We start from the raw sequence: 12,500 nt of genomic DNA on the forward strand, positions 1-12,500 counted from the left end.
GCACCATAGACCTCATACACAGCCTTAGGGGAGGCACACATGGGCCTTCGTGTCTTTAATTACACGCCTGTTACTGCCAAGGAAGACAGGGGGACAGGAAGATGTTACTGAAGGCCTGTGATGGCAAGAAAAAAGAAAGTCAGTGTATCTTTTTATGTCCTTTTCTGTCTCCCACTCACCCCTCTGTCACTATTTCCTTCCTCTCTCCCTCCCTCCCTCCTTCCCTCTCTCTCTCTATCTACCCCCAACCCCACCCCCCCTCTTTCCCCCCCTCTGGGCCTGTATTGGTGGAATTCCAGCTCTGGAACTCTGCGAGGGAAAATCGCAGTCGTAAGCAGATTGGGCCAGCGTGTCCCCGGGTGGCCGCGCCGGTGTCACGGATCGAACGATCCCTGGGTTCAGCAGCACCGCTACTGGAACAAAGGGGAACTTTCTGTGTGCGGGCAGCACAGCACTGGGGTCCCTGCCAAAACTACCCCCCTCCCACTCCCCTCCCCTCCCCTCCCCTCCCCCTCCCCTCCTAGTCTCTCCCCTGTACTTTTCTTCACACTTCCTTCCTCTAACACTAACACACACACATGCACAAATCATGTCATGACAGTCATATTTTCACGATGTTCAATGCGACCGTTAAAGCTTTTTTTTTTTACACTTTGTGGTTTTCACTTGGCCTTTCCCTCGTGACAAACAGTGAAACACGCTCAAAGGTGATGTCATAATGTGAGTGACTTCTGCCAAACGGCCGACTGACTGCAGTCCACTTATGAGACTAAGTGAAGAACATTTTCATCTGGAATTAACCCTCGCCACAGAGTAACTGGACATGGTTTTTAAATCCCACATCAACACAACCGGGCTGGTCTGGGCACCTATGGACACCCAACCTGGATGACCAAACAACCATCATTCCTATCAGTGTGTGTGACATGCGCCGTAGGCTGCTGACCGCATCCCGTTCAAGTGTGTTTTTAAGAGAATCAATGAGCAGTCAGTGGTTTGCCCTCCATACTTTCATCTCAAGTGTTACCTGCAGCTCTCCACCACCCAGTCAAACGAAACGCGATAGAGCCTGTGGCCGCTCTCTCCTTATTGCAGTGGTTTGTGGTGTGGGCAGAATGATACTTCATGTGTCAGTGCCGTGTCTCTGTGTGTGTGTGTGTGTGCGTGTGTGTGTGTGTGTGTGTGTGTGTGTGTGTGTCTGTGTGTGTGTGTGTGTGCATGCTTGCTTGTGAACCGTGTGTGAAGTGCGTGAGTCAGCACAGGGTTCTCACCCGCAGCGAACGCCTTGAAGGGTGCGAGTGTGTGTGCTTGCTAGTGTGTTTTCATTGAGCTCTGTGCTGCTGGTGTTATTGAACAGTTTGTGTGTCACGCCACCGTATAGGAACTATCAGAACCATTAGCGACTGGCTTGCGACCGACTGTTGTAAGTGGTGTGAAAGCTGTAGTTCTGGATGTTAAAATGCATGTGACTGTTCTCTTCTTAAGCACTTCATCTGTCACTATGTTGCACTTGGTCTTTGTGTGAATTTAAACAACATATATAACACGCGAGTGCACTGGTGACAGAGGCACTCTCTCTCTCTCTCTCTCTCTCTCTCTCTCTCACACTCACACAAACACAAACACACACACACACGCAAGTACACACACACGCAAGTACACACACACACACACACACACACACACACACACACACACACACACACAAACACACACAAACACACACCAGGTACACACACAAAATAATATCACCATAGTACACATTGTGTCTTAACCGAACACAGCTAAGCAGATAAGGTGGAGCCATTCACCAGCCAGAACACTTTCACATAATCAGAGCCCTCATACACAAATCTCTTACACAAGTCTCCCACACACACCCACACACACTCACAATCTCAGATGCCTAGCAGCAGTAGCAGGAAGTGGAGGAGGAGGAGGAAGAGGAGGAGGAGGAGGAGGGGGAGCCACTCACTTGTTGCAATGGTGCTTGAGGTGCTTCTTGTAGCCTTCATCCTGCAGCATGTGCTCGGGGTTGTGCTTGCGGATCCACTCAGCCTTCTGGATGTCGAAGCCTGTCGACTGGATCTTCATCTTTTTCCCCTTTCTGCCCCGAGGCACTGGCGTGGAGAGGCCTGGAGAGAGGAGGAAGAGGAGGGGAGGACGAGTCATTAATCGTCCACACTCCCACCTCTCACACACACATACACAAACACACTCCCGCACTCGGTTGTATGAGCACACACTCTCTCGGCGAAGTAAGACGTATGGCGTTTGCAAGGGGGAGGTTTGTCAAAAGAAAATGTCAGCAGAATGCAGCACTGCGGTGGGCCCCACTCTCTCTCTCTGGTGGATCGATGAGGAAATCTATGTTTTTTCTCTCTCCATCTCCCTCTCTGCCCATGTCCCTTTCTCTCCATCCCTCTCTCTCCGTCTCCCTCTCTCTCCATCCCTCTCTCCCCATGTCCCTCTCTCTCCATCCGACTCCCAATCTCCCTCTCTCTCCGATGGTGGGAGTAAACACTGGGATTGCGCCGGTGCTACTGGGAGCCAGCTAATCTGCGACTGCAAATCATGCATTTTTTATCGAGCTGAGACTCAGCCAGCCATCATTCCTCAAGCCTGTGGGGGATTCATGGAGGCTCTGCTGTGGGCGTGCTGAGAGGTGTGGCTGCATGTGCTAGAGCTAGTGTGTGTATGTGTGTGTGTGTGTGTGGGTGTGGGTGTAAGTATGTGTGAGTGTGATAGTGCCAGGCAAGGACGTGGGTGTGAGTAAGTCATTTGTGGCAGAATGGGAGTGTGGCTGAATGGCAGCCTAAGAATGTGATTTAGACATGCATGAATCTAAGTATGTGTGTGATCGATATATCAGTTTTGACACTTGCTGATATTTGTCCAAAAGCACCCTCTTGTGTTTATGCTACGTTTGGCAGGTTTACTTGCATGCAGAGTTCAACTAGAACTATTCATATTTTATTCTTTCTTTTTTATTTACTTACATTTTTTTATTAGCAGTTATTTCTGGAAATTCCTAGTTGGGAATCATGACTATAACACTTGAAGCAAAGACAACTGGTGCACTGGGGAGTACCATAGGGGGAAGACACTCACTGCACTTTAACTTGCGCAGGTCGGTCAATCGTTTAATTTCCCGCATTTTATGCTTCAACATCTCATTTCAGAAAATGCACATTTTAGTCAGATTGCCTTCTTTAATAAGGAGCGTAACGTTATGAATGCAACCTTATATATGGCGAAACAGTAGCTCAGCCTTTTTGCTCCCTTAGTCAATGTCATCGTTGGTGCCATTCATTTGCCTTTTAAAGGTATAGATTAAGACATACATTTCACAGGTTATTTTTCTAATGATTAATCTTAAAAATAAGAATATGGTGTAAGACTTGCACATTGTATGTTGTGTCTTGTAGAATGCATTCGCAACTCACAATAATCCTTTATGTATTTTGTTTTTGCAACAAACATAAATGTTAAATGAATGTCCAAATGATTGGTTATTGGCAATCCTAAGCCATTAGATATTGAGAGCCTAGTATCGGCCCTAATAAATGCATACTGTTCATCCCTATAGTGTGTGTGTGTGTGTGTGTGTGTGTCTGTGTGTCTGTGTGTGTGTGTGTGTGTGTGTGGTTATTACCTAGGTGGTTCTTGAGCTCTTTGGTCTGGCCATCCTCAGTGGGGGCAATCAGGTCCCACATGAAGCTCTTGATCTTGTCGTCACCACGGTAATGCACCAGGCAGTAGGCGAGCAGGGCGCGGCAGATCATTTCCACGTCACGCTCGCTCAGCGGTCGCTTGAAGCGCCCATGCAGCAGAATGTCCTTCCAACGTCCCCAGCTAGTCACCACAACACATCAAGACACAAGGACAGAGTCTGTGAGACTATGTAGCCAATGTATGCCAGTGTATATTATAGCTATATCCCTAATCTAGCAAACCTAGAACAAGTATTGACAATTTCCTGAAGGGTTTGACTACCTGGTTTAGAGGTATTATTGCAAGCTTATTACCAGAATATGCCATTTATCTCCACGCTGTACAAACAACTGAAGGGCTCTACAGGTTTTAAGAGTCTGTAGGTTTTCTGCGTTTGTTTATCTATGGTAATATAGTCGTATTGTGTTGTAGACTCCCATCATGCACTGCAGGGCCATGGCCAGGCGCCGACTCACCCGTACACCAGCAGGTTCTTCTCCACGCGGAAGCACTCGGTTCGACCGTAGCTGTTGAGGCGGTCGTGGGGCCGGCGCAGCTTGGGCTTGTCCTCGCTGTCGCTCTCGCCATCCGACAGCTCCGCCAGCTCGTCCTTAGTGGAGCTGAAGGGCCGCGTCTGCTTCCTCACGCGAGGCGTGTCGATCACCAGGCTGTTCTGCTAACGCAAACCATCAGGGTTTAGGGCCTTACATCGAAACATGTGAGCGTTTAAGCCGGCTCCTGAGTCTGAAAATCACTTCTAAATATGGTGTTTGAAACGCATCTCTTTTTTATTAACAATTGTTTCTCGATGAGAACCTTTCTATTTCATTTGTATCTTGTGGCTGCACATTAAAAAGACGCGCTGCTGGCTGTGAACTGCCTGCCAGCACTTACTCTGCCATTGACTGTTTCCATGTCGATCTCTGCCTTCTTGGCCCACTTGTCCCAGAAGTTGGGGTCGTCCAGAGAGATGTCCGTGCGGTTCCCTGATGCTACAAAACTGGCCTGCAGGGGGGCGGGGAAAGAGGTGAAGCAGTGTACGGCTGTGCACTAGAGGAGACTCTATAACATTACTGGGGAACCAGCTGACATTGACACAGCAAACAGGAAGAATAAGACAAGATGGAGAATCATAGGACATAAACTACGTCAGCACGTCAGACACACACACTAAACAGATATAAATTGGACACCGGTGCTGTACAATACTGACAACAGTGATATTTTACATATGCAACCCATTGACTCAAATCCGCTATCGTCATTGAACAGCTTATTTAAAAACACAGACTGTATGACAAAGGCAACCTAAAATAGGGGACTGAATGAGTAGTGGATGTGGTCCCACTGCCTATTCTACTACTCCATGCTTTGACACTGAAAAATACTGAGAGGCCACACTGAGGCTCGTCTCACATGTCAGACTTGAGACAAATCAGCATGATATCTGGCCCACACTGTTTACTTCCTTAGCCAAGGACCACCTACTTCAAATAGACAGGGCCTGCTAACTCATGGAGAGAACAACCATTGCCTTTGCATGACATATTTATGTTTCTGCAGTGATGTCTAAATCCAGCTCACTGATTGCCTGTGCACTGTAACTCCTAAAATGCAAACTGGGTCATTAAGCAAACATTAGTTTGACTCATTATGATATCATTATAGGGAAACCAGTGACAGAGCAATCAGGAAGAATGAGACAGAACAGCGAATCATAAGACAGGCTGAGAATCTGCCATAAACTTTGTCAGCATACACACTACTGCCTGACATCATGGAAATCCACTGAAAACAGACCCAACCAGTACCTAAACAGCAATTTCAGTCAGTCAGTCATTCTGTGCCACTTCGAGGACAAGCATTCGATGTCCTACCTTGGCAAAGGTGGACCCTCTTCCCTCAGACTCGATGGTGATGGTCTTAGTTCTGCGCTGGAGGATCTGGTCGATGTCCTCCTCGCAGAATTTGGCTCCCTCGTCCTCATCGTCCATGATTGCTCCGTAGGCCCCACGGCGCAGCAGGTCCTCGATCTCCTTCTTGGAGAGCTGCTGCTGGACCTGCCCCTGGACACGCACAGGAAGACAAGTTCAAAAGGTCGGACGGGACTTAGGAATGAGTCTAACTGATATGCCTGGAGGGGTGTGGGGAAATTACTGATTCCGTTTACATGAATAAACACTCAGGGTCTGATTAAGCAAAGCTACCTCAGAAAATACCACACACTTCAGACCAGTTTCAAATTGATGCTACTCATGTTAAAGATAACAAAATATTTCTCCTCTCACTCAGATTAATACCTTTACAGTAGAAGTGGCATCAACAGGTTTTTATCAAAATCAAAGACCAAATGAAGCTGAAGATGCAGTTCCATACAGTACAACACATTCTCATTTGGACATGCGTAGCGGATGAATTAGCAGGTGCAAGAGCCTTACCCCGCCGCCCAGGCTGTTGTCCCGTCCACTCATGCTTTGCAGCACGGCTTTGTCCAGGCCCAGTTTCAGGCTGGCCCTGTCGAACATCTCCCTCTCGTACGAGTTGCGCGTGATCAGCCGGTACACCTTCACCGCCTTGTTCTGACCAATCCTATGGCAGCGAGCCTGGGCCTGGACGGACACATCAACACATGAACTCAACATGTAGGACTGGTTAAGTAAACACTACACAACAGACACTTGAAATGGAACAACAAATGAAACTCATGGTAGTGACGATCTCACAGCAGTGTGACCACTGAGACCCAATACAGAGACTTGGATGCTTTTAGCATCATGAGCCGAAGCCGAATATTTTTTTAACCTCACTAGATTTGTTTACATCTTGCTCTGTTTAATCCAGTGGTTAAAGACTTCAGCACACGTGTGATAACCACGCAAATGCGGTGGCTGTAAGGAGGCTTTTTTTGAACGTAGTCCCTTCCTGGCAGCTCACCTGCAGGTCGTTCTGTGGGTTCCAGTCCGAGTCGAAGATGATGCAGGTGTCGGCGGCGGTCAGGTTGATGCCCAGTCCTCCAGCGCGCGTGCACAGCAAGAACACGAAGCGGTCCGAATCCGGCTTGCTGAAGCGGTCGATGGCCGCCTGCCGCAGGTTCCCGCGCACTCGCCCGTCTATTCGCTCATAGAGGTATCTGACAGACACACACACATGAAATCAGAGATCAATACCAGCTGAACCTGACAGTGTGGATCAGCAAGTTAAGAATGTCACTTAATCTTTTTGAGGGACAAGCTGCTGAACATGTATTTTCAGGAGAGGTTCAGTTCAGTTCCACTCACTTAGACACTGCTGAGGATGTGCGGTCCAACTACCCTGCTCCATTTACATCACCTTTATCTATGAACTTCGCTGTCAATTTCAGTTTCAATTCCACAGTGCATGTTTGAGGCATGATTACTATACAGCACACTGCCAAAGCATACATTTACATAAATGTATATAAAACACGCCTGTATATTCCCAAAATACATCGACATCTCCATGTCTTCCTTTCACTCTCGCACACACTTTCTCTCTATTTCTCTGGGACCAACAGCACAAGGTGATTTAGCCCTTTTTTTCGGGGAAAGCCGCTTTCCCAGGACTTTAGGCCCTGGCCTAGACACCCCCACCCCCCTTCACCATCCACCCTCACCGAACCGCCCTCCACCTACCCTCTACCCCCCACCCCCGTACACAGTGACCCATTTCCAGCGGCCCCTGGCTCTGGCTGTCTGATGAGGGAATCCCCAGGGGGTCTGTGCCCTGCTGCTGAACCCTGCCCAGGCCCTGCCTGCACGCCAGCTAGCAAACACTGCTAAGCCCCACTTCACTCCGCTCTGATGCAGGGTGTGTTTATGTGCCCAAGCAAGGCTTTGGTGGAGGAGGAAACAAAAATGAGAGGGGGTGGGGGGGGGGGGGAGCAAACGGACATGACTAAGAAAAAGGGAATGGGAAGGAGTGCGATGAATATAAAATGAGTGCAGGGGGAACCTCTACTGTAAAAATAGTCCGTCTCACCTTCTCTGGATGAGGTAGTCCTCCAGGATGTCCAGGCAACGCACCATCTGGGAGAAGATGAGGACCTTGTGACCACCGGCCTTCATCTTGGGCAGCAGCTTGTCAATGAGAACCAGTTTACCGGCAGATTGGACCATTGCCTGCAGGTGGAAGTCCATGGCGACGGGGTTGTAGACCTCGCGGAAGTCTTCCAGGATCTTCTCCTCGGCCCCTTGGGGGAAGGAGGGAGGGGGAGAGAGAGTTCAAATCAAACTTTGTTTGTTCGGCACATTTCATACCAGGAGGTAACACAATGCGCCAAGGTCAGGTGGTTGCAGACTGGCTCCCTATTCATCTAATATATTTTTGGAGTGCACACAGAGAATCAGTAAACCTCATGGTCAGAACTACTGCCAATGGCCATTCTCAAAGATTACAAACTCAATGATCTTTAATGCCCCTTTTCATCCGTCTTTGTATTACTTTTTAGACCTTCCATTTACCACCACGAGGACTTAAAAAAAATATTTTTTAAATGCTTTTACATACTAATGGTAGACTTTCATGTTAAACAGTAGCAAGACTGTATCAACTATGCATGAAGCCCTACAAACACTTTCACTAGATCCAAGCGATGACTGAAAGTGTGCCTTGTACCTTTAATGAGGTAGGGGTGGTTGCAGCACTTCCTCAACTCCATCATTGTGTTGACCAGGTTGGGAAGGTTGTGTTGGCCAGCGCCTTTGGCCAGGAAGGAGAAGTTCTTTTCCAGGATAGCGCGGTAGTACTTTTTCTGGATGTTGGTCAGCTCCACCTCGATGATGGTCTCCTCTTTGGGAGCCAGCTTCTTCTCCACATCCTCCTTCAGTCTCCTGAGCATCATGGGCTTGAGGATAGCCTGCAGCTTCTGGACCTGAGGATGGACAGACACACACACACACACACACACACACACACACACAGTTAAAATTATAACACCGAACCATTTTAAAACCCAAGAAAGGCTTACCAATACTGTGTGGAAATCAGACCAACTCAAGCATACAGGAATAATAGGACATATTTCAAGCTGCAGTACAAATTAAAATTCAGATTTAACCAAACGTTTTCACCATCCGTCTGTGAGCGGAACCTCTCACAGCACGCACAGACACATGCAAATACACTCTGCTATGGCGTCATGCAACAGGCCACATGTTCACCTTATTTAGCTTCAAAGTCAAGCAGACTATAACCACCAAACTACTACTTCTCCCTGATCATATGTTGCCAAAACACACACACACTGTACACACGCCAGCCCACATGCACACGCACCCACACACACACACACACACACACACACACACACACACATACCTGCTCCTCTGTCTTGAGGTCCCCAAACTCCGCCATGAAGGTGCTTTCAGAGGGGAAGCGCTGGGGCTCGAGGAAGTGCAGCAGGCTGAAGAGCTCCTCCACAGTGTTCTGCAGCGGGGTCCCCGTCAGGAGGACCTTGTGTTCCTACAGTCAGCAGCCACAGGGCTCAAGGTCAGCGCACTCAAACACTCTGCCTAAAGACTCACCCAGTACTAATGGTGGATACAGTATACAGCATTACTGCTCATTCACCTCAGGTATAGCAAAAACAAATGTCTAGATCATGTCTTTATATCCTTGGCATAATCTGTATGCCTTCACTGTACTATAGCACATACCATTTTGGAGAGTTAACATGTGATAAGACACTGATTAGAAGGAATTAGAGGTTTCAGTTTCCGAGCTTCCAGCTATTGTCACATCATTTTCAACATATTCAATTCACAAATCAACATACTTACGTTACGTATGTTCACACTAGTGTTCATTTTGACCAAATCTATGGCAGAATAAAACTAAGGACTACGATTGGATAAAAAAATTGCGAACAAAAAGAACACTAGTTCACACTGTACATAATGTAATGTTAAATGGGCTATAGGTTTTGATCAAGTCATTGGAACCCATAGCAAAGAGAACACAGGCAGGCTAATGAGAGTGCCTAGATTATACAGGGTACTGAGAGTCTCACAGGACACAAAAAGCCAAATGGCCATAACAAGAACCCTCCCTACCAGATTCATGAGCTTGAAGCCCTCGAGCAGCTTGCAGTTCTTGTTTTTGAGGCGGTGGGCTTCGTCGATGATGACGCAGCGCCACTCGATGGCGTTGAGCTCCGGGCAGCCGCTCAGGATCATCTCAAAGGTGGTGATCAACGCATCGAACTTGTACGCCCCTCTGATCGGCCGGCCCTAGAACAGTCCAGAACAGCAATGAGTCAGTAAAGCCAGGGCAGACAGGTCAACTTCGGTCAGGAAGTCTGGATGATGTTACTCTTGTGAGTTACTCCTGCTTTGGGTACCTGTGGTCTCTGAGTAAAAGCTACCTCAGTTACCTATAGATCTTTGAGTAGACGCTAACTCAACACTTAAAGGTAACATCAGATAATATAACTGACATTGAAGATGCTACTTTAAGTACTGCTGCTGTTTTGATAAAAGCTATCCCTGGGATCTTTGCTCTGTGAGTAGACACTACTTTGATTGGTTAAGACCTGTGGGTAGATAAGTGACTCCCAAACGAACTAGGCCATTTGAGAACCTGTGTTACTATAGAAACAAACCCAAACGTACATGACATGAAAAGGCCAACTATAGCGATGGCTTTCACAAGCTTCACAAAGCAGGTGTCAGCAATCACCTTCATAACTCATGGCACACCGTGTGAACTCTCCTTGGGTATTTATTCCTTTCCACTGCACCCAGACACACACTACATATGTCTGTCTACATTTGTCTCTCTCTATAAACACTTTTATTCCCCCTCCCTCGTCCTCCGCCTCCCTTTCTCCTTCCCTGGAAGATGCTGGGATGATCTAAGCCGTCAGTGGCAGCCCCAGTGGGACATGATGTCATTGTGTGTGTGTGTGTAGCAAGCAGGCCTCTCTGTACTTAGGACTGTCAGTGCGAATCACACTGGCAGCCAGCGGCTCAGTCCCTCAACTCGCAGGCTGTGCCCGAGGCCAGCGCCAGACAACTGACACCAGTCGCACTCCTGTCTGTGTGTGTGTTTGTGTTTGTGTTTGTGTGCGTGTTATTGTGCTTATCTATTCACAAACATTCATTCCTCCATCTGACTGATCAATCTGTAATTCAAATGTCCTTTTTGGAGGAAAAATCTTTCCTTACATGAACTACCAGCTGCATACAGATTTCAAATGTCTGTCTATAAGCCTGCCTAAGTATGTCTTTATTTTTATGAATGAATGATACACACTGCTAGAGAAATTTGCCAGGACAGTATCATCTGCCTTTCAACAAGGACAAGTCTTGCACCCACACTGTAAACCTGAACAAGTTCAGAGAACTCAAAACTTTTGATGTAACCGATTACATAAGAAAATTTTAGTACATATATTTTTTTTTTAAGTAAACTTAACTCAAAAATTATACATCTGCTATTCTGATTTTTTGTGTTATCATTTTCATAATTTTTGAGTTCTCTGAACTCATATTATTCCAAAATCGTAAAGGATTTAGCCTCGTCAGATATTTGTGTTTCTCTGGGTCTTTCACAAACTAGTTATTACGCCCTTAAAAGTTTTTGAAAGGGTATCTTCCTTACGTTCCAACTTCTTGCGCAAGCTCTTTCTGTAGAGAGATAACTGTCATTAGTCGACCGCCTTCCAAGTGTTGCCACTGCATTTACATTTACGATTTAGCAGACGCTTTTATCCAAGCGATTGACAAGGAATTTTGCATTTATAGATCATGAGCAGTTTAGGGGTTCACACTTATACACTTGGTAAGGAGGAGTGGGGAATCGAAATAGCAACCTTCCAACCTCTGGATTACTAAACGGCTCCTCTACCTTAAGTCTGCTGTGTCCGTCTCTCATCACAAGAGCTTTGCAATGGTGTTCTCAACGACGTTGATGACGTCAGATACTACAATTTTTTGAGTTATCAGGCAATGTTAGCTCAAACAAATACATTCCAATATGCAAAATTAAAACGTCTGCACTTGCTCAGAAAACTAATACATTTTAAGTTGGGTCAACTAAATACCAGGTTTTAAGTACTGAATACATAATGTTAATGAGTTAGTAGAACTGTTTGGGTTTACAGTGCAGGGATATCCTGACTGAAATCTATACATTATCAATGGCACACATCTTGGCACAGCCTCACTGCATCTCAAAGCTGACACACCCTTCACCACCTGTTGACCTCACTCCTGATATGACGTACCCGCAGATGATGCAAAGGCTAAGACGAGCACAGCACTGCACTGAGAATAATCCCTGGACCTAATAAGGTACTAGCTAAATGGTGTCCCACTTTAGTGACTGACTACACCCTGTGTGTGATCGCTAGCTAATTCCCACACCTGGACACATGCTGGCTCTTGAAAGAGCAGAGTAAATCCCAGAGTGTAGCAGGTGCAGAGTAAATTAAACCCCCAATCCACCGTTTGGGCAGACATAAATCCTGAACTTCAGTGCTAAAGGATGACTGAGACAGACAGACAGACAGACAGAAAGACAGACAGACATAGACAGGCAGACAAAACGGGCGGCGCAGCTCACCTGAGCGTCCCTGAAGTACATCTCGTACTGCTGCAGCATCTGACGGCTGACCATGCTGCCGTGGTAGACGATGACATTGATGTGGGTCCAGGTACGGAACTCGCGCTCCCAGTTGGCGATGGTGGAGAGCGGCGCTATGATGAGGAAGGGCCTACGGATGCCCGTGCGCTGGATCTCCTCCAGGAATGTGATGGATTGGATGG

General features: G+C 47.1%; 1 protein-coding gene across 4 annotated transcripts in view; it reads right to left on the minus strand.

Moving 5' to 3' along the window:
* Positions 1-12,500, minus strand: part of chd9 (chromodomain helicase DNA binding protein 9) — an 84,178-nt gene that overhangs the window by 15,308 nt on the left and 56,370 nt on the right. For 3 of the 4 annotated variants that reach the window (XM_080843679.1, XM_080843682.1, XM_080843681.1), the window contains 12 exons: positions 12,298-12,500; positions 9,786-9,962; positions 9,052-9,195; positions 8,350-8,605; positions 7,714-7,924; positions 6,649-6,844; positions 6,153-6,323; positions 5,592-5,780; positions 4,609-4,719; positions 4,191-4,387; positions 3,656-3,855; positions 1,976-2,135 (listed from right to left, as the gene is read on the minus strand). The exon at positions 12,298-12,500 is cut by the window's right edge and continues 41 nt beyond it. In XM_080843679.1, coding sequence (XP_080699805.1) covers positions 1,976-2,135; positions 3,656-3,855; positions 4,191-4,387; positions 4,609-4,719; positions 5,592-5,780; positions 6,153-6,323; positions 6,649-6,844; positions 7,714-7,924; positions 8,350-8,605; positions 9,052-9,195; positions 9,786-9,962; positions 12,298-12,500 — 2,215 coding nt within the window. Of the gene's footprint in view, positions 1-1,975; positions 2,136-3,655; positions 3,856-4,190; positions 4,391-4,608; positions 4,720-5,591; positions 5,781-6,152; positions 6,324-6,648; positions 6,845-7,713; positions 7,925-8,349; positions 8,606-9,051; positions 9,196-9,785; positions 9,963-12,297 lie in introns of all 4 variants that reach the window. The other variant, XM_080843680.1, reaches the window with a different exon arrangement.

Source organism: Sprattus sprattus, assembly GCF_963457725.1.
Source record: "Sprattus sprattus genome assembly, chromosome: 8".
Classification (NCBI taxonomy): Eukaryota; Metazoa; Chordata; class Actinopteri; order Clupeiformes; family Clupeidae; genus Sprattus; species Sprattus sprattus.